General features: G+C 41.7%; 1 protein-coding gene across 1 annotated transcript in view; it reads right to left on the reverse strand.

Annotated features, from left to right (window-relative positions):
• Nucleotides 1–18,641, reverse strand: part of pip5k1bb (phosphatidylinositol-4-phosphate 5-kinase, type I, beta b) — a 30,744-nt gene extending 12,103 nt beyond the window's left edge. The window contains exons 1-7 of the mRNA XM_085368171.1: nt 18,604–18,641; nt 9,032–9,127; nt 8,869–8,931; nt 8,237–8,367; nt 5,110–5,227; nt 2,936–3,088; nt 1,479–1,778 (exon numbers count right to left, since the gene is read on the reverse strand). Of these exons, the coding sequence (XP_085224297.1) occupies nt 1,479–1,778; nt 2,936–3,088; nt 5,110–5,227; nt 8,237–8,367; nt 8,869–8,931 (765 nt within the window). The 5' untranslated portion in view covers nt 9,032–9,127; nt 18,604–18,641. The remainder of the gene's footprint in view (nt 1–1,478; nt 1,779–2,935; nt 3,089–5,109; nt 5,228–8,236; nt 8,368–8,868; nt 8,932–9,031; nt 9,128–18,603) is intronic.
• Between the last annotated feature and the right edge of the window lie 5,594 nt (nt 18,642–24,235).

Genomic DNA, 24,235 nt, shown 5'->3' on the forward strand with positions numbered 1-24,235 from the left:
GTGTTTAGTCTCAGAATGGCGATTCAAATTGTACTCCTCAAACACACAAATGAGCTCTCCACAAGCAAAGCACACAGTCTTACCTCTGACCTCAGTAAATACATACTTACATACATGTCTTGTTAAAAAAAACTCTACACCCTGAAACTGTCTTTTTATTTTATTTTTAGTGCGAGCTGACATTTACATATCGTATCATATCTCTCATAAGTGTTTCCACGAACATGTTCACAGTGAAGCTCCATTTGCTTGCACACATGTACATATATAGATTTTTAAAAAAAACAAACAACAAAACCCCAAAGGTGACTTTAAAATAAAAGCACAACTAACTAGAGGCTGTCCGATGCCCAGGTCTGCTCTAACCTGATTATCTAGCGTTTGATCATGGTGTATAAATAGCTTCACAAATATGCCACCTCTCTGTGTTTAGAAAGGGTATTTTCCAAATGGAAACTTCTGCTGTAACCGACAATGAGCCAAAGGTTATGTATGCTTAGTGCTTTATTAGGGTCTTAATTCAACATTTCAGAAAGCTCTAATGTAAAAAAGCTTAATATACAGCCATTTGTTTTATGAGTTTATGGTGCACAACGCCTGAATTGTTGCCTTGGGAGGGGAACAGAGGCTGCAGACATCAGTACCAAGTAAGTTTTGTGTCTTTTGCTTTTTAAAACCTAGAGGCTTCTTATTTAATCACAGCTATGGCCCACAAATCTGAAAATTTACTGTATACGATCCATCAGGCTCCATGACTAGCAACAATTCTTCCTAACTAATGTAATGCAGACAGACAAAGGGATATGAAAGGATGAAGTTTATGTGTTTGCAGCATAACGTTTTCTTTTTTTAAAGATTTGGTGAATCGCCAGATCACAGCTCATGTCTCTTATTAAGCTCAAACTATCCTCCTTCAGTTGAACAATTTCACGGTGTCTGCATTAATACAGAGAAGAATGTGAGCCTTTAGATTGGAAGACTATCTTTGGACAGGGCTCTGAGTCTCACGCTACCAGGATCATGCCTTAATCACATTCAGTGTTTGGAGAGCTGTCACGTAGTGAAACATAGCCGTGCAAGGAAACAAGAACAGAGACCCGAGGCAAACTGAAAGTTTAGCTGAACACATTGTCTTTCTCTCTGTGGCAAAGACAAGGAAAATTCTCTTTTCAAAATATTTCGTCCCATCTAGGATACGCACTTATTATCCCAAAGCAGTATATAATGTGATTAAGTTACAAGGATGCATGTTGCTGGTGTTAGAATACATACCAACCCTTTAAAAAGATATATTTTCTCACTAGACTAAGATTTCCAGCTTGAAAGGATTTCACCAGGAAAGCGCCGTGCTATGAAACCAAAATGAGATCATCCTAGACTTCCTTATTTGTTGTAGGGAACAATAGAGAGCTTCCTGTCATGATACGACTGCCATTTCAAAGCCAGTCTGTGAGAAGAACATCCATAAAACTACCTACCCGACAGTCTCTCTGCAGAGTCTTCATGAGGTTGTTGTACGTCTCGGCGTCAAAGTAAAGCCCCTCCTCGTGCATGTCTTGAAAGTCCAAGTCTTTGTAGGTCGGACAGGCCTTCTCTCTCTCTTTCCTGGACGCTCGTCTCTTATAGGTGGATCCCTTCAGGTCGTATTTGTAGTGCATTTTGACAGAGCGAGGCAACACATTGTTCATCACCACCAATCGGATGTTGATGCCTCCAGACTGGATGCAGTACAGGCCGTAAAACTTGGGAAGCAAAGTGCGTGGATTCTGGTTCAAGTTCTGTGAATTTAGAGAAAGCACAGGGGTCGCAACGACGTTGACTTTTGTAGACTGGGTGCATTTTTTAAAAGATATATTAATGTGTGGGATAAAAGGAAGCAGTTTGGTAACTAATTTGTGCATGGTCAGAATTATATTGCAGATAACTGTGACGTACCTACCCCAGATAAGGAGCTCTGTTAGTGTTTGTAGATAGAGCTATAAATTGTGGACCATCTGTTTAGTATTTATACTACTATAAAAAAATCTGTAGCTCCGCTGATTTAAAAAAAAATAAAAAATAGACCTTTGCAGAGGACTTTAAACTTGTGCAAAGAGCAAACTTCTGTGTCAGACATATCTGATTTTCATGCCAAGAAGAGTGCTGAGTCTTCTGTTACGGCTCAGAGCACAGCAGTTTTCAGTGGAATGGCACATAGTGCCCAGTGAGCGTGCTTTTCGATTTTGCTATAACATTCAAGGAGTTGTCCAAACTGTCTCCCAAAGTTAGACTGCTGAGGGAAAACATTCAATAGACAACTCAAAATTTTGTGAGTGTATTTTTTTTTCCACATTAACAAAGTCTTGGCTCAACACCTTCAATTCTTGCCGGATATGGTTCCCTGCGACTTTACCTTCTTCTCCAAAAAGGAAACATTCAAGTGAAGGGTTGCCGTTTTGACACAGTGGATCAGATCTAAAACACACTACTGGAGCACAAGTTTAAGTGGTCAGAACAGCACTTCTATGAAAGGATATATCTAAAAATAGCAAGCGGTGAATAGAAGTGGCGAATTGCTGCAGAAGAGGACTAACTGGAAGGGGAAGACTGCGTATGGTTTAAACTCCATATGTGGAAAACTTGGCACCATGTACACTCCATGCTTCACTGATGTCAAGCAGAATGTGGATGCAATAAATAAAAACATGAATAACAAAATGAACTGATCAAATTTTGGACTTTTATCTATGCAACTGCCACTGTCCTCAGTCAAGTTGAATTGCTATTCAGGCTCCTAGTGCAGGAGCTAAAGGGCATTTTCACTCCATCTCATTTTTGCCTCTGACGCATCTCATGAGTAATCACTCATTTAACACCGAGCGGGTTTTAGACACCAATCAGCAACAATTTTCACATGCCATCACGAACTGTAATGAAGTAACATTAAACTTCTCACCATGTAGTATCCAGGTAGCAGCCTCTGGAGAAACTTGGCCTCCTTGTGCTGAACGGTTTTAATGATGAACTCATCGTCGCTGGTCAGGTAGAAGAGAGAGCCGCTGGCCCCGGGGTTGACCAGCTCAATCAGAGGCTCGTTTACCAGGGAGTACTGAGGAAGAGAGCCATAAACATTTCATATCTAATACATCAAATTCACAAATCAACTCTTTATGGTATAGCTTTGCACGCAGCAGAGCAGGAAACAGAGGTCCCTCGGCTGGTGCCACAAAATTGGAGGGCCGCTTTTGTAATGAAAAATCAGCCCCAAAGTCTACAGTTGTTCACATGCTTATCGGAGAAAGCTGTCTACATTTGTTTTATTGTTCCATTAATGCCAGCTCTGCTTCACATCAGTCTACTGTTTATCTGTTTGTCAAACTTTATAGGCGCCCACGGACATGTGAATCTTCCTGCTAAGAAACGAGAGCCTCTGTCCCGCAGTGCCCATCTACATACAAGAACCCGCAAGACTGTAGAGAAGCGTTAGATATTAATCAGTGCATTATGAGAGCCACATTTTCAAAAGAGAGAAACACTGGAGGCATCCACTCTCCCTCTCCAGAGACTCTTCCACTTGATGACCATCCACAGTCATGTTGCGTTACCAGCACAAACACATCCACACTTTATTGCATTTGCACTGAGGCTGGCTGTGTATGCGTGTCCACATTCTCTCTTAATTAGACACCGCAGTGTGGCCTCCGCCTGAATGAATTCATCATCACCTCAAGGACATCAGTCATTAGCACTACTCCTCAACGCTGGCGGGCCTTATGCCATCAACCCTCTTCGGCCTTGAAATAACTTTTTAATCTCCGACTCTCTTCTGGAGCTTTTTGTCTCTCATTTATGCAGAAAAGAATCTGGCCATCAAAAGGAACAATGTAGCCTGATGGGTTTAGGAAAGACTTCGAGGCATAAGGAACGCAGGAAGATGCCGCCACAGCAGGATAAAGGTCAGAGGAAATCACACCTTTTTGAAATCTAATTTTATTTATATACAGGTAGAGTATCAATTTAGCATTAAATTAGAACTGTCAAACGTTTGAAATGAACACCAAAGACTTCAGCCAGGGAATATTTTCACAGACAAAAACACGTGCAAACGAGCAAAAACAAAAACATGAATCACACAAAATGCTTCTGTCTAAATGTCAAAATGTGCACCTGTGAGTCTGCTGGGAAATCACTGCATGTGTGAGGATTACAGCTGTGCTAATGAGGGCACATGCTCTGTCATTATTAGCTCCAGTATCTCCACCACCCCAATGTTTTGCCTTGACTTCACCCTCCTGGGGACTGCAGCATTACTGAACCTATTGGATTCTACATTAGTCAGCATTTAGTTGGTGGAAAGAAATTCCAGACAGACAAAAATAATGAGGAATTCTCTCTTCTTTATCAGACTTACAACTGATTATCTATGTCAGTTTGTGACGTGTGCATGTAAGAACCAGGTGAATCTCGCTGTAACACAGGAAATCTCAGCCTGTGTGGTTGTTTCTTTGGCTGCCCACTCCTCCTACACAACCAGGGAGATGACAAATCAAACTTGGCATGTAGAACATCTTAAAAATGCATCTACGTCATTACGTAGACTGGCAACCGCCTAGCAACAGCCTCAAAATGATGCGATTTCAGCATTTATGCCCCTGTAACACCTTACGTTGAATGTGAAGTTATAGCACCTAGCAAGCAGTTAGCTGAGCTTTGCATCGAGGCTGGAACAGGTAAAAAATCAAAATCCAATGTCATAGATCTCACCAATTTATAAAAATGATCTCTGTTTAATCTCATAAACAGCAGTGAGTTTATGCGGGTTATGTGCAGGGAAATACTGGGCAGGCAGTCAGTGACAGGAAGTGACTCAGCATATTTTCTTAAATCTCCTTTTTTTTTTTTTCCTTTAAGTCTTGAAAGCAAAAACTTAAAATGACCTTTTTTTACCCCCTTGAATAGGACCAGCAGGTTAATTTCAGTTGCTGTGCTGAGAAATGAGAGTGCACTAGATTTGCTTCCTGCGGCATGGCTCCATACAAATGAGGTGGTGATCCAGACGGAGCTGAGGTCTGGATTATGAGCATGAACACAAATAATGACCTGCAAGGTCTGCCAGGTTTTTAGTCTTACCAGGTAGTCATCTGGCTTGATGCCGAACAGATCTCTGAAGTAGCGGAAGGCCAGCGGGGCGTACGTCTTGAAGCGGAAGTCAGGATAGTGATGTGCTGGAGTCAGGTTGCTTCCCTCACTGGTAATATTTGACCAAGACAAGATGAGACAAACACACAAACGGGTATATTAGATACATCTTTCAACACTAACTGACATGAAATTTAAAAAAGAAGCTTTAACATTACAAAAGGAAACATGTTAGTGTCAGTAACACAGATGCATTCTCACGCCCCCTGGAAAACTGGCACTACCGCGGGAAATGAACACCAGCACCTAATCTTTGTGCCTGGTATCTACGCTATTGACTCTGGGTAATTTTATCAGAGGGCCCTTGTATTTTCTTCCATTCCTGCTTGAACAGGCTTCAGTAAGTCCTCTATGGGAACCCAGATCCACCAGCATTGTGCTAACAGAGATAGGTCTGTATAGAGTTCTTCGCCTGGAGACTGAAGATGGCTCTAATTACTGGATCGAACAATACCAAATAAAAAACATGCACTTCAGCTCAAATGGGGAGAAAATGGCTCAAATAAAAAGGTTTAAAGCCAAACAAAATGAGACACAATAACCTGCATGTTTTTTTTGTTTTTTGCCAAGCGTGGAGTGGGAGACGTTTCCAGACGGGCTTCGACAAAGGCTGACCCTGTTTCTAACTAACCTAACCCATAATCCTGTAAGCACATTGGATAAGGGTAGCGTGAGTCAGCCGTCGAGTCTTTTTTTAAAGCTAAACTTTCATTGGAATCAGTTTTGTAGTTGCAGAAATAGGTTAATAAAGGTTTTGTTTCCCAGGGCACCTCTAAATCTGGTTATTTGGAAGCTGCTCTGGGTAGAGAGGCCCTTTTGTTGTTCCCTGCGTGTGCTATATTCAGTGACACGGAGGCAAGGCGCAGGTGTAACACTATATCTGTGATCACGCAACAATGGCATTTGAATGGTTTGTTTAGTGCGCGAGGACAACGGGAATCATTTGCCACTGATTGAGAGTCTACTTAAAAGAAAAAAAACATTAAGCAACACAAGCGCCCGGAAAAATTTCAGTCTAATCAGGGATTCATCTCCCTCTCTGTCTGCGTGAGTCTGCGGAAAGGTGTGAGACAAACTGAAAATTAAGCGTGTGGGAGTCAAAGCGACATCTCCGTTTCCATCGTTTAGTCACTTGTTCAGGGTAGTCCTGCGGTGGGAGGAAAGAGAAGGGTTTGTGTGCTATTACAGAACAGAAGATAAATGCTGAGGGAAAGCAGAAAGAATAAAATAGGAAACTGTTATGTCAGAATAAAGATGTAAGACATTCATTTTCTCCCCTCACTCATTACACTCTGTTTGTTCTGTCTTGTGTAATTTTATTTTCTTCCTAACAACATGGCCTAGATTCTTTCTCCCCCTGTGAAAAAGGTGGCCCTGGAGACTGCCACCACTTTCATTTTAATTCAAACTTGGGCTGGATGAAACAAGCCTCATTTTAAACCAATTGTCGCTCGTCATTTTGCGCTTCAGAGCCTCAGCTAGTGTTGCCAACTCCTCAGTAAGGAAAATCGCTATTGGTTGTCCTAAAAGTCGCTAGAAGTCGCTAAATGATGTCATCGCTTAATTTGCATAATTGGTCATGCTAATCTAAATTGTAACCTATGTTGTTGGAGAGAGAAATAACATCGTGGAAGAGACATAAAGTGAGTAAAAACCGTCCTAAATGCATTTAGAGTTTATTTAGAACTACAAATTAAATTTCTTTTAGCAATTATTGTTTTTTTTTATGTCACAATTCCAGCCCTGCTTCTTTACCCGGGCTTGGACCGGCAAAAGTGACCCGAAATAGGCACTCTGGTGGAGTTACTTTGTGTGTGTGTGTTTATAAGTAGTTTTAAACCTTGTGATCCACAAAACAGCATAAGAGTAAAAGAGTAAAAGAAGAACTGACTGCGTTACAGCACCCGCTGCTTGTTGAGAGTAAAAGCGATACGCGCTTTCACGTCTGTTTTTAGCGACTTTTTTTAGAAAAAAAAGTCGCTAAGGGGTCTGAAAACTCGCTAAATATAGCGACAAAGTCGCTAAGTTGGCAACACTAGTCTCAGCGAGAGATGTGGAGTTTTCATCAAAGTCTTGAAAGTCATCAGGGCCTTTATCAGTCAAACACAACAAGAGCTTTGTTTGGCTGTTGCTGAGGAGCAGGACTGGTGTGCGTGCCAGGAGGAGGTTTGCATAAACCATGCCCAGTTTGCATATCCTGGTGCAGCATCTCTAAGGTAAACCACAAAGTACATCCTGATAGGACTGTAATTCTCCTCCTGACGTCCAAGGGTTAAACACAACATTGAATGACCTTGGATGTATTTACACTGGGATGGACAAACAGCAACTAATAGACATCTTTTGCTCAGCTGCTCCTGATTTAATTTGTTTTTGTAGTTCCTCTACAGCTCTAAAAGAAAACAAAAACTGATAAAGTATGTGCCGCAGCATCAGCTGTGTGTTAATAAACCATATGTGTGGACATAAGGCAACACTTTCGATGAATTCCTCGTCCTGCTTTAGATTATATAAAGCATTTCTTTGAGCTGATGATGTAATTTTGAAGATAGCTCAGCGGCGCGCCGCCGTACGTTTTGCTCTGTGGCAGTTAAGAGGCACACAGTAAGCTGATTCCACAGTTCTTGGCAAGATAATCCACTAGAATAGTTTTATCCCTGCGTCATGACTTAGACTAGCAAAACTGTTGATAAATGATGACGCTGGCAGTTTGAGGTGGTACCACATTTTCTTTGGAGTGGATTTCGAGCGCATGTAGTTTCCACCGAGCGGGATTAATAACAGCGGTTAATGTTTTTCATTCGAGATCCAAACATATAATATTTGCGGAGGCCGTCCAGGCGAAGCGTGCCCTTCACTCACTTCCCATTCATTCATTCACAGCCAACCTACACACAGTCTGTTTTTACGAAGCAGCTCTCCTATTCACCAAGTCCTGCAGATAAATAACCTTGAGCTTACGCGACAAGGACGCAAACCTTCAACGCACAAAAACACATATGCTGAGAGAGTGTTTCTGTGAATGTAACACTGTGGATGTGCGTGTGGGATCACTGACCTGGGCAGAAAGACACTCTCCACCACATAGAAGTCTTGCATAAGAACATCTCTGTCAGGCTTGGAGGTGAGGTTTCCCACTGTATAGCCAATACCAAGCTGAATGGCTCCCTTTAACGCCGAGGATGTGGTCTGGATGGGAAATTCGAAAAGAAAATATCACATTAGTCTAGCCGTGGCACACTTGCTCCCTTGTTTACCCTTTGATTTGATTTGAAATATGAGAATTTCCACACAAACACATCCAACTGCACTTGCAGACTTGGACACAAATCCAGTTTGTGTTTTTATTGCATGACACCTCTAAAACATATTTCCCCAAACCTGAACAGAGGTAGCTAGTATAAAGAAATGCATTATGGGTGAATCTTAAAAAAAAGAAAAGAGAGAGATGTTTCCATAAGGAGTGACGTCTACAGTACAAGAAAGAAAACAAATGTACCCAGCACTTGACTGACTGCTGGCAGCTGGCTGTGGGAGGGTCACGACATAATGTGCTGCAGAAGGAGTTAAGGGACTCGAGTGGCTCAGAAGCAAAAGCTGACTCTAAACAGCAGCATTTCCAAGTAAATGTTAAGGGATCGTGCTCATATTCATCATAACATGAAAATGTTACCAAACACACTCCTTTACCTTCTTGTAGGTTTTCTCTGAGCTCCGATTCCCTCCTGTCCCATTTTCTGTGGCTGTAGACATCTAAAAGTGACACAAAGTCATTCAGGCAACAAACTATAACACCGTAATTCTTGTCAATTGTCGTATCACTCTAAAATTTACTGAGCAGTCAAAAGCATACCTTGCTTAATGAAAAGCTGTGCCTGACGAGCAGCAATCAGGGCAGCAGCTCTTGATTGTCAGGCTGAGCAATCATCAGGAGTTGTCACAGGACCTTCTGTAAGAGAACGGGTGCCCAGTAAGTTACTATAAAATATTTTTAAAAAGGCACTGACATTGCATTAAAGTAAGTGAATCTTGCTGATTCTGCTAATCTCCACCTGATAAAAAAGGCACTTTAACTCTGATAGTCACTCCTGACTCATGAGATGTACATCTGTGTTTTGTAATAAACATCAGAGTTCTGCTCGAGTGCCGTGTTGGAGAAACAGTCCTTTCCTGCCTGTCACTTCACCACCTCACAAAGCACAGCGTGCAGATACAGAAATCTTGTTACACTTTAATCTAATCGCCGGCTTCTCTGTTTTCATATTGCCTCCATATTCAAGACTTTGTACGTGCAGAACAACACCTCATAAAGGAGTGGAGCTGCACAGCGTGTCACTGCCCGGCTTACAGCTCATCCAAGTCCTCCCTGAGCCACAAAGCACCAGTCTGTCTTGTTTCTACGTATGCTCTCCATGAATTTTCCACTCCTCCTTAAAATGTGTCTGTTTTTCTCCACTAACACTCCCAGAGAAAATGAGACAGAGTGGCGTAAGTCATTTAAATGTTGCCTCAGGACACACTGAGAAGAAGTGAGGAGTAAGAGCACTTGCAAAAGTTGGACTTTGACAAGCTCTCGCAAGGCTGCAGTCACCACATCACCTGCATATAAATGCGCCTGCTGTTACTGGAGCTTTGAGTATCGCACAATGTCTTGCTGCCCTCATGCCCTGCAGTCACCTGTTTTGTGACCAGCTGTCACATCATCATCACATCATCGCCATGCAGTGGAACACTAATTGAAAAAGTCTTGTTTGTGTTTGGTTCTTGCAAAGTAAAATCCTCGCAATATGTTGCACCTTTGTTGGAAATAGTCTCCAAATGGAGTAAGGTGCACTTGGACGAAAATACGCTCACACGCAGAGATTCAGATATTGAGAGTGTAGCAGACACTCAGCTCTTATCTCCAGACTGGCTCCTAATCTGCACACCAGCTTCTCTGTTGCTATAAACACATAAGAGACAAAAGCACAGACCACAGAGACCATCCTGGCTAGAGGCTTACTCGGTCTTATTCTGCCTCTGTGAATCATTCATAGCTTTTATATCACCTTAAAAACAATTTCCTTCCTTACGAAAAGGACACGAGCACATTCGCTCACACAACAAACCCAATATGGTTTTTTGTGCGAGCTCCTGTTTTTTGTAAAGCTCACGTCTGTCATAAAATCCTGTTATTGATCTCGAGCCTCGTCAGTCAGTGTAATGAGGTGTTGATCCACCTGAGCCTTTACACTATGTGCCCTGAGCCTGAGGAATGTTAATAAGCCCGTAGGCAGGCCTGTCTGGCTCTCAGCTCAGCACCGGCCTGAGTGTCAGTGTCAAAATGAATTGTGCGGACCTCTCTTTCGCTCTCTCTCTCGCGCTCCAGCCACCTCTCCCTCACCTGACCCCACAACCCAGCTGGTACTCTAACAGACTGCTTCGAGAACAATCCACGAGAGGCCCGCAGCTGCAGTGAACAACAGCAGGTCTCTTGTTCACCTCTCAACAAAAGAGAGGCAGACAGATGGTCGGTAAAAATGAACGGAGGATCCTAATCAGGAGCGTCTCACCGCTGTCAAACACTCCCATCCCATGGTAAATGCCACTCACACAGGACTCTAACGAGGAAAACAAGAGTACACTGTACACGTGTAACACAATACCTCGTGTTTCACAATTACATTAGACGACCTCGCTAACACAAAAACGCAGCTTTGTTAAATCAATGCCTCTGGTAGACAGTGGATGTGGATATTTGTGGTCTTGGGCGAGAACCAAATGGGGAAAGTGATCCAACGGGTCAATAAAAAGGAAACTTAGTACATGAAAGCCTGAGTCTGAATGGAAAACTCACACAGGCGTGTGCATAGGGAGTTGATATTTCGATGCCTTTGTGAAAAAGCAAGTAAGGTCAAAGATAGTCTATGTTACGATAAGACTTTGCAATGACCTGAAGAAAATTCCTAAGCAATGCAGGAAATGTCATTCCAGGATCAGCTTTCAACAACTTGATAAACTAAACGCAGACATTAAAGCCATTTAGTAAAACATTAAACTTTTTCCCTGACTTACCACAACTTCATTATGAAACGTTACTTTTCGAGCACCGTGTCCTTCCCTTCTTGTGAAGCTTTTTTTGTTTTTGGTTTTCTTTCTAAAACTTTGCATTTACCTCTCATCTCTCCCTGAGCCTCACTGTACGTAAACAACTCCATTCCCACTCGTCCCTACAGCCTTGTCAGAAACTCTACCACCCTTCAAACAAACACACTTGAGTGCAGATCAAACACTGGCTCTCATGCCGTATCTCCTCCGCGGCTTCGGGGTTATTGCCAAGGCTGCCATTCTGCCCCTGTGGAAGTCAAATAGCCACTCTGCAGCCAAGGCAGTCCTTGAAAGGAAAATATGTTGCAGAGAGCAGACGTGGGCTGTCTGGTATGATGATTATGCAGATTGAATAAATCTAAGCTGTCAAAAACTCAAAGTAGCTGTGCTAATATTCCCTCAATGATCCCAGCGGGCAAACCAGTAGTAATAATAAAGGCAGTGGTCAGGCAGATCAATCAACACATCATTAACCATGCTACGGAAATTATACTCTCTTCAAAATGATCTATATCTACCAGTGCCCTTCAGTAGAATAGCTAGGCTAAAATTAGGACAATCTGGATCACAATCTTTTTCAAAACCATCTGACTATGACTTCAAGGCTGTGAGGTATTCAGTCAACAAGGCTCCCACAGTCTCCATCTCCAGAGATATCACATATGGGTTCCTTTTGCTCTGCTTCAGTCCCCGGATACTATTGGATTACTGCTGCAGATTGGAGACATAATGGAAAATCAATAGCAGAGCAGCAATGCTGAGCTTCAAGGACTGGGCTGCTGGGCTTTCATGACCCATGCAATCCCACAACTCAGATGTTAGATAAGCACCGAGATCTGGATTTGGGTGGATACAATCAAGAAGATGCATGGGGAGCCAGCTTAGTCAGCCTGAAGGGGATCAGCTTCATCAACTTAAATGCTCTCATCCTTCACAGAAACTCGGGATGTAGGGCATTCAAAAAATATATACTCAATATTCCCAATAAATACACAGAGAAAAGGCTCATTGTCTGTATGCATCTGTCATGTGGGGCAGTGATCATTATACTTTTGATACCAGTGCTCTTTTGGTGTGTCAGTGTGATTACCTAAGGACTTTGTTTCCCCCATCTTGATACAGTAAGGCAGACAAAGACCATAACAGCAAGGAAGAACTACAGTTTAGCATGTATAGATACATATAGGTTTTCTGGTCCAATGCACAGCCCCACACACACACACACACACACACACACACACAAATACAACAGAAGAAGCCATTATAAAAGAAGCCAGGTATCATTTTGACCTGTTTTTGGCACGTTGTGTTCCATATTTTACGACGTGCTCTGGAGGTACGTTTCTTTTCATCTTTGCTCAGATGTAAAAGCTGTGATGCTGCTTCAGAGTAGTGTTTGTCCCTGAACACCAGGCACTATGCAGCACTGCAGAGCTTTCCAAGTGTTTGCGTATGTGTGCAGCAGGAAGGCTACATGATGAAATCAGACTAAAACGGCAGCCCACAAAGATGGCCGACAGGCTGGAGTAAGATACAGGTAGGCTACGTGACTTTTGATGGCAAAAGTGGCCAAAAAGCGTGGCTAAATGAAAAGACACAGGTCAAGCTGAAAGAAAATATTTCGGTTAATTACTGATATTAAGCCTGTATGTTACCATGAAGGGGCAACCTCCAGGCTGAAAGCCACCATCTCTGAAAACAAGTCGATTGAAATTAAACTTCCATCTTAAAATAATCAGCTGGTACAAAAAAACTGTGACAATACTGACCTGGATCTCCAGAGTTTGTGGTGTTGGTGCCTTTTGGAGCATTTTCAAGGTGAATATCTGCAAGTACAGGTATTGATGGCTGTGTGATGCACCACAATACAGTCTATAGGTGGAACTTGCTAACATTAGCTGATAACTGAGCACTGCAGTCTCCTGTTAAAACATGGTCACCTGGGGTTCAAAACAACCAGGACTGATTGATAAAATGTGCTGACGTTTTAAAAACAGCACTCCACTACCCAACGAAGAAAGCCATAGTGGCTATGGCCATCTTTTAGATACAGTCTATAGTAAACATGTGCATAATGTATTAGATGTTGATGGAAAGTAAACACTGAACACTGAGGTCTATTCATGAGGTTTACACTGATAAAGTTACCAGAAGAGCTTGTTTGGATTACAAAATAACAAACACCGATCTGTTTTAACATCTTCATGCTGCAAGGAGAGCCCTGACACAAGTGTAAAAAATGGGAGCTCCCTTCACTGAAAGCAGCTACCATCAATCACACAAGACGGAGCGTACAGCGTGTACTGAACACAGCATCCTTCTGAATCCTAAAAAAAACATGTTTCAGTGAGCTCGGCAGTGTGCATGTGGGCACAGTGATGTTCCCCTGACCATGCGTTCATCTCTAAACCTACATTTTATTCTGTGGTATTGCATATTAGCATGGTGTTTGACCTTTTGATGACAAGAAATAAAGCAGAAAAGAAGGCGGGTGGGATTACACCTACAGAGTGGCCTGACCTTTGAAATGCAACATGAACAGAAGAAACAAGCTACACGGGGCGAGGGACGTAGGACAAAAGATGGAGGACAGCGAGAGGCAGAGATTCTGAAAAGCTGTCTTGTAAACGTGTAGTCGGGAGTTATATCAAGTTTTATTCTATGTAAACCCCCTTTTCTTGAGAGAAGAGATAAATCTGTGGTAATAAAGTCACAAAAAATGTCTCCATTTCATTATATAAGATAACTTGAGCAAGAGGAAACCCAGGGAGAAGATTCGGTCTATTTGTAATTCAGAGAGCGTCTCGTTCTAGCTCCACTCCGCATGAGAAGCTGTGAGGAGGAGGTCACCCTCTGTGTCCAGTGTGTCACATGATTCGGCTGAGGGCATGGGGGAGGTGGGGAGAAACATAGAGATGAGTTAATGGACAGAAAACAGAGACAATGTTCTTTAAAGACACAGAAGCAGAGACGCTGCTCCGATGGGACGGTACAGTACAGCACGGCTGTACAGAACGTACTACAGCAGGCTTATTATGCTTAACTACCAGTGATAACTAACCACAGCGAGCCTCTGCTCCCAACGTCAAGGCCCATGGATATCGCTACCATATGGAACAGAAACAATAGGAGACAGACTTGCCCATGTCAGTTTTACTAAAGCCTGCACTGTAGTCCAAAGGTCCTCATATTTCCCTTTAAGCCGAGAGAAGCCGTTTTATTACCTATGCATATCACAAACGTAAATGCTCTACTTCTGAGAATCCATAAATGATGTACTTCTCTGAAGTAGACTATCACATGATTAAAAGGGGAGTATATGGCCAGGCCTTTATTGACCTGAAGTCACAGGTTACTAAAAAAATAAATAAATGAATGAATTAAAAAAAAAAAATAGAAGATTTATACTTTGACGACCGTCTCCATCCTCTCAACTCATTTCTACTTCCTGCCATCTCGCTCTGGCGCTCTAGTGTCCCCCAAGTGGGCCTCCGCAAACCTCGTCATTATCAGGGCATGAGAGTGGGAGGGGGCCACAGGGGACTCAGCCGGCCCAAAACAACAACAACAAAACATCACAACCTCCAAATAATCGGAATTCCTGCGATGCTGCCAACGGATCGCTCTGCCAGCAGCCTCCAACCGGCCAACACAACCACTAATGGTTATGCAGTGTAGAAGAACTATGAGCCAATTATGTCTGCAGGTCTCCTTTTTTTCCACTCTTTCAAAAGCTGGTGCTGACGTGCCGCTCGCCCACAGAGATGGGAATTCCCGTTTGGAGGTCATTAAGATCAAAACGATAATACCGGGAAGTTCTGCATCTGCTGCAAAGTACATGAAGACACCATCGCGGCGATGATCGCTGACGTTCTTTTAAAGATTGTCTCTGTATTTATAAGTATGAGGTTAGAAAGTCATTTTAAGTTTGTAGTAAGTTTGAGTTGGTCGCAGAAGCTGTGACATCCTGGCTTTTCATCACTAGAACGGCTGCCACTCAGCAGCATCTTTTCATCGTTCTTCAAGCAATAATTACAACACGCTGAACTTCAAACCACTGACTTAGTGGGGACTTATTTCACTTTGTATGAGAAGAGAAAAACTAAACTAAACACTTTTGATGCTGTGGTCTGCCAGACAAACCTGAACATATTTAATAAATTTGAACTTTTCTGTTCCTATCGCATATTCTCTTTGCGGTTTTTCCTCTTTCTTAGTTCCTGTATCTAACAAGTCACCTGGGGAGATGATTACCTCTTTGCTTATAACTCACAAAGTTTAAAGGGTGTGGCACAAAAATAGATAAGAGACTCTAGATTTAATGTTCTCACTGCCGCTGGTGGCCGTCAGTAGCAGGCCTATGTGGTATGTGCTGACACGAGTGGAGCCTGGCCAGTGAATGAGGACAATAAAACAGAACAGAAAGAGAGGGCGAGCCCACACTCTGCTCAGGAGGTCATGCTGGACAGACGTATGGAGCCTAAACCTCCAAATATGACTCGAGTGTGTCTGACTGGCTTGTTTGAAGGACATACATTGTTTTATTCACCGTCATCTGTATTATAGATGGATACCATTTAGCTCATTTTCTCTGTCCGTGTTAACTTCACAACCAAGGAGACTTTTTAAACCCGGAAACTTAGTGCATGTCGGATATTTAGACTCTCAAATGATACCATTATCTGCCTCAAACATGTACAGCCAGACTATACTAAAGATACTTCAGCTCTGGTATTTGGTCACTTTGACCCAGTGTATTAAATTGTTAATTTAGCAATTGATTAACCAAAAAGACCAACCAATAAAAAAAAAAAGTAAATAAATTTCCAAACAGAAACTTTGCTTTGTAGTTTTTCTACTGTACTAGAAAAACTACAAAGCAGTTTTAACCCCATGAGGAGCTGAAGGGCAGAATACTGCTCTTCACTACACTTACTTCAGTACTTCACAAGCAACAAAGCAGGAATTAGCTTGGATTTCGCTACAGCGGAGCATTGAGCAGAAGCAAGAAAAGGCTGACATGGTGTCGGATAACCCAAGATGACAAACTCCAGAAAGAAAGCAAACACTCCCGTTATGCTTTCAGCTCGTTGCAACTGGAGCGCAGCATGTTAGACAGCTTCAAAACAGACTGCAGACAATAGTGAGGGAGGATCCTCAGAGAGAAGAGCTAGAATGGCTGTAGTGGGAGGAGAGGTCGCACTGAACACACACAAACATTACCAGGTACCAGATTTCATTTTCACAACACAGTGAGACTTTTTTTTTCTCTAATCTGAACATGTTGAATGTGACCAGTGTGGCACACAGGGGTGTGGCACACAGGGGTGTGGCACACAGGGGTGTGGCACACAGGGGTGTGGCACACAGGGGTGTGGCACACAGGGGTGTGGCACACAGGGGTGTGGCACACAGGGGTGTGGCACACAGGGGTGTGGCACACTGGTCACTCAAACCATTATCTGGAATGAGAGCGCTGCAAGCTAATGTTCAGACCACTGACTTATGTAACTGTCTTAATGAGTCTCATATGCCTGTTATTTTGGTCATATCACAAGACTGAACTTAAAAACCCTACAGCTGGTAATTGTGCTACCTTTTTACACAGGGTGCTCATATATTTGGGAAAAAAAGCTGTATGAGCGCCCTGTGAGGCCCCTCTGCAAACAAGTACCTCTGTTTAATTACTGAAGTAAGAAAGAATCCGGTAAAACTCCAGGGAAAGACACAAAACTGCAGAAAGTCACAGAATCATCAAATATGATTTGTGTTGACAGTTTGGGCTTCGCGGTGCTGAGGCACTTCTGCTGCCACTCAAATGGAAAACATTATGTAATGCACAAATGCTTTTCACTCTTTTCAGTGCAAAGGCAGCAGGCAGCACAGGACAGGAGCACAGGTGTTACTCCCAAGGAGAGAGCAGGGGATTTGCATGAGCCATTTTCCTGTCAAAAATCCTGCGGCAAGCTGGTCAGCCTGGACAAACCCCACCTGTCTCCCAGTCAAATGAAGCAGGAACAGGAAGTTAATGAAGAGATTACACATTTATATATAGATGCTTTGTCTTTGTAGTATAGGCCGGCTTGGAGCTAGTCAGATTTGACTGATTATTCAAATTAGCGTCTAATTTCTGCAATATCTCAAGGACCAATGAGAAGATATTTGAGCAGCATTTGTTGCTTTATGAACCACAACGTGAATAACACCAGAAGCATTTCCAAAAGGAGGAATTTATCATCAACTGCTCCTCATAACCGAGAGAAAACTGCACTCTTATGCTTTCCATGTGATTATTCACAGCAACAAAGCAAAACTCAGTGAAGTCAATCATATATCACGTAAAAAAGAAACTCGTTAGCTGAGCCGCAACTAAACAGTATCTAAAGCAGCCTACAGGTTGTGGCTCTTCTTCTTTTGGACTCTTAAAACTGTTTCACAGTGGTCGCAGCTCAGGCCTTTGGTGTGGAGGCGCATCGGGATGAAAGGGGCTGTCTGTGAGGAGCTCAGCTGCCAAATACCAGCAGAGAAATGTAGCACCTCGCTGTAGAAAGAGCAGTGAGAACGTGACAGATGCTGAGGCGCGGGCCAGCACGTACAGAGAGAAATTTGGTGTTTTGCATGTCAAATGCAGGAAAGGTTCCTGAGAAGTGTATCCACGTGCCAGGCCATGAAATGTGGAAATCTAATTGTCGTTCACCAGGCTCTCAAAACACACACAGGAAGTTAAAAAGATCACTTCACCCATTAACTGTCATCACATTTCGAACCACACTTTCCTTGCTCCATCCTCAGTTGCACAACTTCCAACTATGCTTGCCTCATTTCCCATCAAACTGTCTGTTTCTCTGTAAATGTGCAAGCCCAGGCTCACATGTGCAGATACATGAGGGGGGGAAACTTCATTTAATAGAAAACAGCTATAAAATATATATAAAGGAAGACAGAACTGTAGAGCAGCACTCATCTAAATAAAATCAACAAGATTTACATTCAGAGTGAAGGATGGAATTCACCTGATGTCACACGTGAACTTAGCATGAATATGTTAAGAAGATCTAAAATTATGACTCTTTCGGCAGAACATATCTTTTCTTTCTTTTTTTAAACTGAGTTATTCAGAGAAATGACACCTCCACCTCTTTATCAGACAACAAACGGAGCAGCTGGCTGACTCGCACACCTGCAGTTGTTCACCTGTCGTGACAACACCTGAGAACTGACGCTGTGAGACACAATGTCCACAAGGTTGTAAAAGATGTTGGGTGAACATCTGTGTCGGTGGCTACTGTCATTTTGTTTTCGTCTGTACGAATCTTTGGTGTGACGCATCAAACTCACAGTAATCGTCTTCTTCTTCTGCGCAGTCTTGTGGAAATATTCCCGTCTGAGCGGCTGCTGCAGTCTTTACCTTTCTGTTTCTTCAACGCGACTAGCCACCGATACAAAACTGCGGTTTAGAGTAGGACACGCAGCGTTTATTTCCACCGCAGGCTGGCTATGAACTGAGTCCTCCTCCTCTGCCGAGCAGACCTGTGTCGTGTGTCTCTGCCTCCCAGCCCTGCCTCTTTACAGCCGTGCCATTCAGTGCGCCACTGGATTCAAGCGAGTACGAAAAGTGGCACGAGCACGCCCTCTGCTGGCAGCAGCAAATCTCACAGTTTCGTTAAGCATCAATTTAGATCCAAGTTCAGCAGGGGCAGCAGGTGGTGCTGTGTGCTGGCACCATCCACCTTCTAGCAAGAAGGTCCAGGGTGGAGAGTTTCAGTGTCGGCTGTGCGTGTTTTCCCCGTGTCTGCGTGGGTTCCTCCCCAAAATCCAGAAACATGCACGTTAGGGTAGTGATTCTAATGTGAGTGTGTTAGCCCTGTAACTGACTGGCGACCTGTCCAGGGTGTACCCTGCTTCTCGCCCTAGGAAAAAGGGATGGAAGTGACATTAATATAAAGTTATCTTCAAATTCACTGGAGGGTAACTCATCCTGTTAACAAATATTTATTTATCGAAACACACATGATAAATCTTTGCGGTCAGGCTGGGATGCAGTGCTGCAAACATCGTCTGAAAATTTGCATACTTCCATCTATACAGAGTGTGAATGCATTTAATGTTCACTCAGCTCTCAGCGGTGTCTCCAGAGCTGTGGACTTGTGTTAGGTGCACAGTCACAGCAGGCTCACTGAAACATGGTGATATTAATATGAATGATATCACAGTAGAAAACAAATAAATGTTAACAGTTGTTTTTTTTTTTTTTTTTTATTGTTGATTCTGTGGTGTTGTGTATAGGAGCAAACCAAAGACCAGCAGCCCCCCCCCCCCCCCCAAAAAAACTGTGGAAACAAGAAGTTGATATTTACAACTTCTAATTACACAATAAATAAAATATGTTAAAATTTAGATCTCACCTGACTATCATCATATTACAAATATTCTGGCCATCAACAAAGTTAGAAGCATTAAATTGGCATAGTTTAAAAAAATGCTGTGTTAGTAGCAGAAGCGATTGTTTTATTAAAAAGAAAACATGTATGAGAAAGTATGGCAACTAAAATCTCCACCACTTACAAACAACACATGTCACAGCTTAGGGTGACTAAGGGTGTGGTGGAAAGGGAGAAACTTCATTTAGAAAGAACAGCATCAGTTACTGTACATTTAAAAGGTACCCGAGGATTTTTGTCAATGTAATTTCTCAGTTTAATTCAAGTAAATGGCTCATTTATGATATCAGCTAACCAAGAACACCACACAGAGCTCAGAGATCCTACATAGACAGAAAAGGATTTACCAAACCCTTCAAAGCAAATGTTTGAACTTTTTTCAGGTAACTTTCTTGAGTCATTACTGACTGACATATATGATACTTGACTACCCTATTTAGATACGGGAAATTGTTAAAAGTCTGGAATGTCTTTGAACACTTTCCTTTCAACAAGTTTAGTTAGTAATTTATTTTTTAGTATATCACTTTCTGATGGTAACCCACTTTCTCTTTAACTGCTCAATCTAGCACTTCTTGTTTTGCTGATAGTCAAAATATGTTAAATATGCTGTCAGGTGTGATGTAAATCTATCTTTCTATTCTTATTGGTTCTGGAAGAAAGCATCATGTCACCCAGTTATTCCTGGAAGAACAGTCAATTCCAGGAATGGCTGGCCTACTGAAATTACTCCAACAACTCATCCAAGTTGATACCAAAAAAAAGAAAAAACCCTTAAAAAACAACACAGAGCAAAATCTAAAGAAGTGCAGGCCTCACTTGTCTCATTTATAGTCAGAGTTTATGATTCAACAATAAAAAAAAAGACTGGGCAAAAATGGCATCCATGGGAGAGTTTAAGGAGAAAACCACTACTGACCAAAAAGAAGATGAAGGCTCATTTTAAATTTGCAAAACAAAAACAAAAAACCCATCTGAATGATCCCCAAGGATGATTTGCTCTAAGTGATGGGTCGATGAATTCTGCTCTCAGAAAATCCTCAAGGAGAATGTCCGGCCATCAGTTTGTGCACTGAAGCTCAAATGCACTTTGGTTATGCAAGGACAATGAAAAAACAACAGACACTTTTATGGTATTTTCATTTTAATGGAGAGAGACTATGAAAGAAAAATCCTTAAAAGCAAATTACATCCAAATGACTGGCCCTAGGGGTCAGTTCATTAATCTATGAAACTGAAAAGAAAAAAAAAAGTTGTTCACGAGGCTCATAAAACTATTAATGATCCATCCAATATCCTTTTTCCAGAGCACAAGTTCTTACCCTTATGGAGACCAAAAGGTTGATTCTGTTCATCTGGATGTTTCAGTGAGAGAAATGTTTCATCACTCATCCAAGTGTTTCTCCAGTCTCAGCTGACCACATCTTTCTCATAGTCATCCTCACATCATGAGGTAAAATCTTGCATCGTGCTCCAGACTGAGGGTGTTTGATGGTCATTTTATATTTCTTCCATTTCTGAATAATCGCACCAACAGCGGTCTCCTCACCAAGCTTTTTGCCGAGGGTCTTGTAGCCGCTTCCCGCCTTGTGCAGGTCTACACTCTTGTCTCTGGCTCTGATGGTGGTGAGGCTGGAAGGTTTCTAGAGCTCTGGCTGGGTTGTAGGGGATCAAATAGTTACTTCACTCAATGAAATCCCAATCAATCCATAAATTTTATATAATGTGGTTCCCCCCCCCCCCCCCCCCCTTTTTTTTTTGGTTGATATTCTGTCTCTCAGCATTGAAATGATGCTGCCAAAATATTAGAGACTTCATTTCTTTGCATATGAACAAACTTGCAAATTCAGCAGGAGATCAAATAATTATTTCCCTGACTGAATTTGTTTTTCTGTCAGATTTGGAGAAACTTGACTTCGGTGCTGTGTCTGGTGAGTATGGGTGTATTGTAAAGCATAATTTAACTTTTTAAATTTGAAGTATTATAGATTGATACAAAAGAATATTGTTTGTGTTTTTGGATTGCGTTATCAGCAGTACTCCAAAGTGTCCACAAGAGGTCTCTCAGGTCCACAATAACAAATCATAAAAGGTTGCATACAGCAGAAAACACATCTGGTAAAAGTGTATAGAATGGTTTTATAGTGGGCCACTTGGCCTACTTGGTACTGAGAAATGCCCACTAGAAGAATGGCCACCAGGGCAAAACAATGGTTTTGACTTAATCAGCATTAACCTCGATTAACCCCCTGAGTTTGATGACTGAGGTTGACCAATATAATTAATTCATTTAGAGTGCTAAAAGAATTAATTGAATACATCAGAGGTCACTAACACTGTGAGTCTGAGTCCAGACCCACAAGCTGTCCCATACAGACATGGACCCACAACCAAAACAGATTTAAAACCTGATGGGCGCTTCTATTTTAATTGGTGCAGTTTTTCTGCTCTTTACGGTAGCGGCTCTCTGGCTGAAGAAACACAGGCAAATTGGATACAAGTTCAGCCACTCAGTCAATTAAATTTGTGCATTCCGGGTGCTAAACACTTGGACTCTGCAGCCCTGACAGCGTAGAGTTACATGTGAAAAGAGTAGAAAGAAGAAGAAAGACAGCAATGTAGAAAAAAAAGGGAGAAATACAGACGATAGCACTGGAGAAAGTGGAGAAAAAGAAAATAGAAAAACAGTGAATTGAAGAAAGGGAGCGAAAAATCAGGAAAAAATATGGTTGTGCAAAAAAAGAAACATGGAAAGTGAAAATAGAGCATTTAATGAGTAAATGCTGGAGTTCTCCACATGCAGTCGGTTGATCGCCTAATAAAACACAAAAGGGGAAATACAAGCTTTTCCTCCATTTATGTAATTTTTCTGTAGTTAGTTTATTTCAAAATGCATCATTTTCTTATTTTCTGTTATTTTGAAAAGGACCTCTACTTTAAAATTTTTAATGTGCGCATTTAACATGTCACTAGTCAAACATATATGTTTAGTTCTATGTTGCGTGAACAGAATATTTTTTTATATACTACATATAATGAAAATGTTTTTGATACATTTATCACACTGTTTATGTGATTAGACATTGTGATGTTTGCTTCAAGAAATTTTCTCCAGCTGGAACTCTTTAAATTTTAGTTGAATACCCCTGAAATACACCATTAAAGAATTAATAAATTAATAATTATTTAATGAAACAGATAATGAATTCATTAAATGTGATTATAAATTAAAATTTGAAATGATAAATTTTTTAAAAGATTTTCAATGACATTAATTGTTATTTAATTATTTATTTATGTAATTAATTTATTAATACCTGTGGCTGCTGTCACCAGCAGTTATGCAGTTTAAGATAATTTCATGGTTTTAAGTTGCAATAAATAAGTTAAGATACTTTATTTTTAATAAATCAGATTGTAATGTATACATTGTTGGTTTTAAAAACTCACATTTAAAGGTTTTACAGAATGTTTCCAGGGTGGAACCAATGTTCAGTCTGTTGTTTGGGTTGACAGTATTTTCAGTTACACGCCACACTCGGTAGAGGGCAGCATGCTTTCCTTTCTTAGTTGGTGCCTGGTACAGATTTGGAGACACATGCAACGAAGTTTTCCACCTGTGGGTAAAGAGTGTGCACTGCAAGATGTGTTTTCATTAAGAACAACTTACTGTGAAAATTGATTATTTTATGTTGTTTATACAGTTCTCACGGCATCGTTGGTAGCACCTGTGTCCAATAAATGCCAGTAAAAATCAAAAACACATTGTGTTTGTTTTTCAACTTAGCGGGAGCTACAAAACCTATTTTAATTAATTAACAACACATTTAATTCATTATTTAAATTATGTATTTATTTAAGTCATTTTGGCACTACTTTGACACGCTGTGAAATAGAGCTACAGATCAAAAATAACTTATGTGGTGTGCACTACATATACCATGGCAGCAGTGGCAAGACCGAGTGTAGACTGACAGAACAGGTAGTGAGAGACTATCGGATGGCCCTGATGAGGGCTTTTTAAGGGAACTAGCTAAGCCTCTCGGTGTGGCTGGTGAGGCTGGCTGCAGTAATCGCTGCCAGTCTGCCGTAGCCATACGAGAGGTGAGTTGTATTGTTCCGCACACGATATAGCTAAGTAGTACAGGCACGTAAAACATGTTTGATTAGCTGACGAGCACCGAGTCTAATAAGTGCTTAGTGGACACATGTCCAACATCAGTTTTATGTACTTTTCATTTGTTTGTTATTGTGTAAAACTGTATGCTAAAGCGGAATGCTAACGAGATGTTCTGCCGTAGTGTGCTGTGCGGAGTGGTGTGTGGCGAGCCTGTGCACTGATAATACACCATTGTTTCCATTCAGGCAATAAAGTGGCAACGATCGATAAGAGACTCCTTGTCTTTTTAAAAAACACAACACAACGCAGAGTCGAGGAGTCTGTTTGGGCCGAACTGTTGCAGCGGGATGAAGCAGAAACCGGTTACACCAGTTATCCGGCACAACTGGTTGGGAAAGAAAAAGGAAAG

Source organism: Diplotaxodon limnothrissa, linkage group LG12 (assembly GCF_057381915.1).
Source record: "Diplotaxodon limnothrissa isolate DT_005_m linkage group LG12, D_limnothrissa_male_GT1.1, whole genome shotgun sequence".
In the NCBI taxonomy this organism is placed as follows: Eukaryota; Metazoa; Chordata; class Actinopteri; order Cichliformes; family Cichlidae; genus Diplotaxodon; species Diplotaxodon limnothrissa.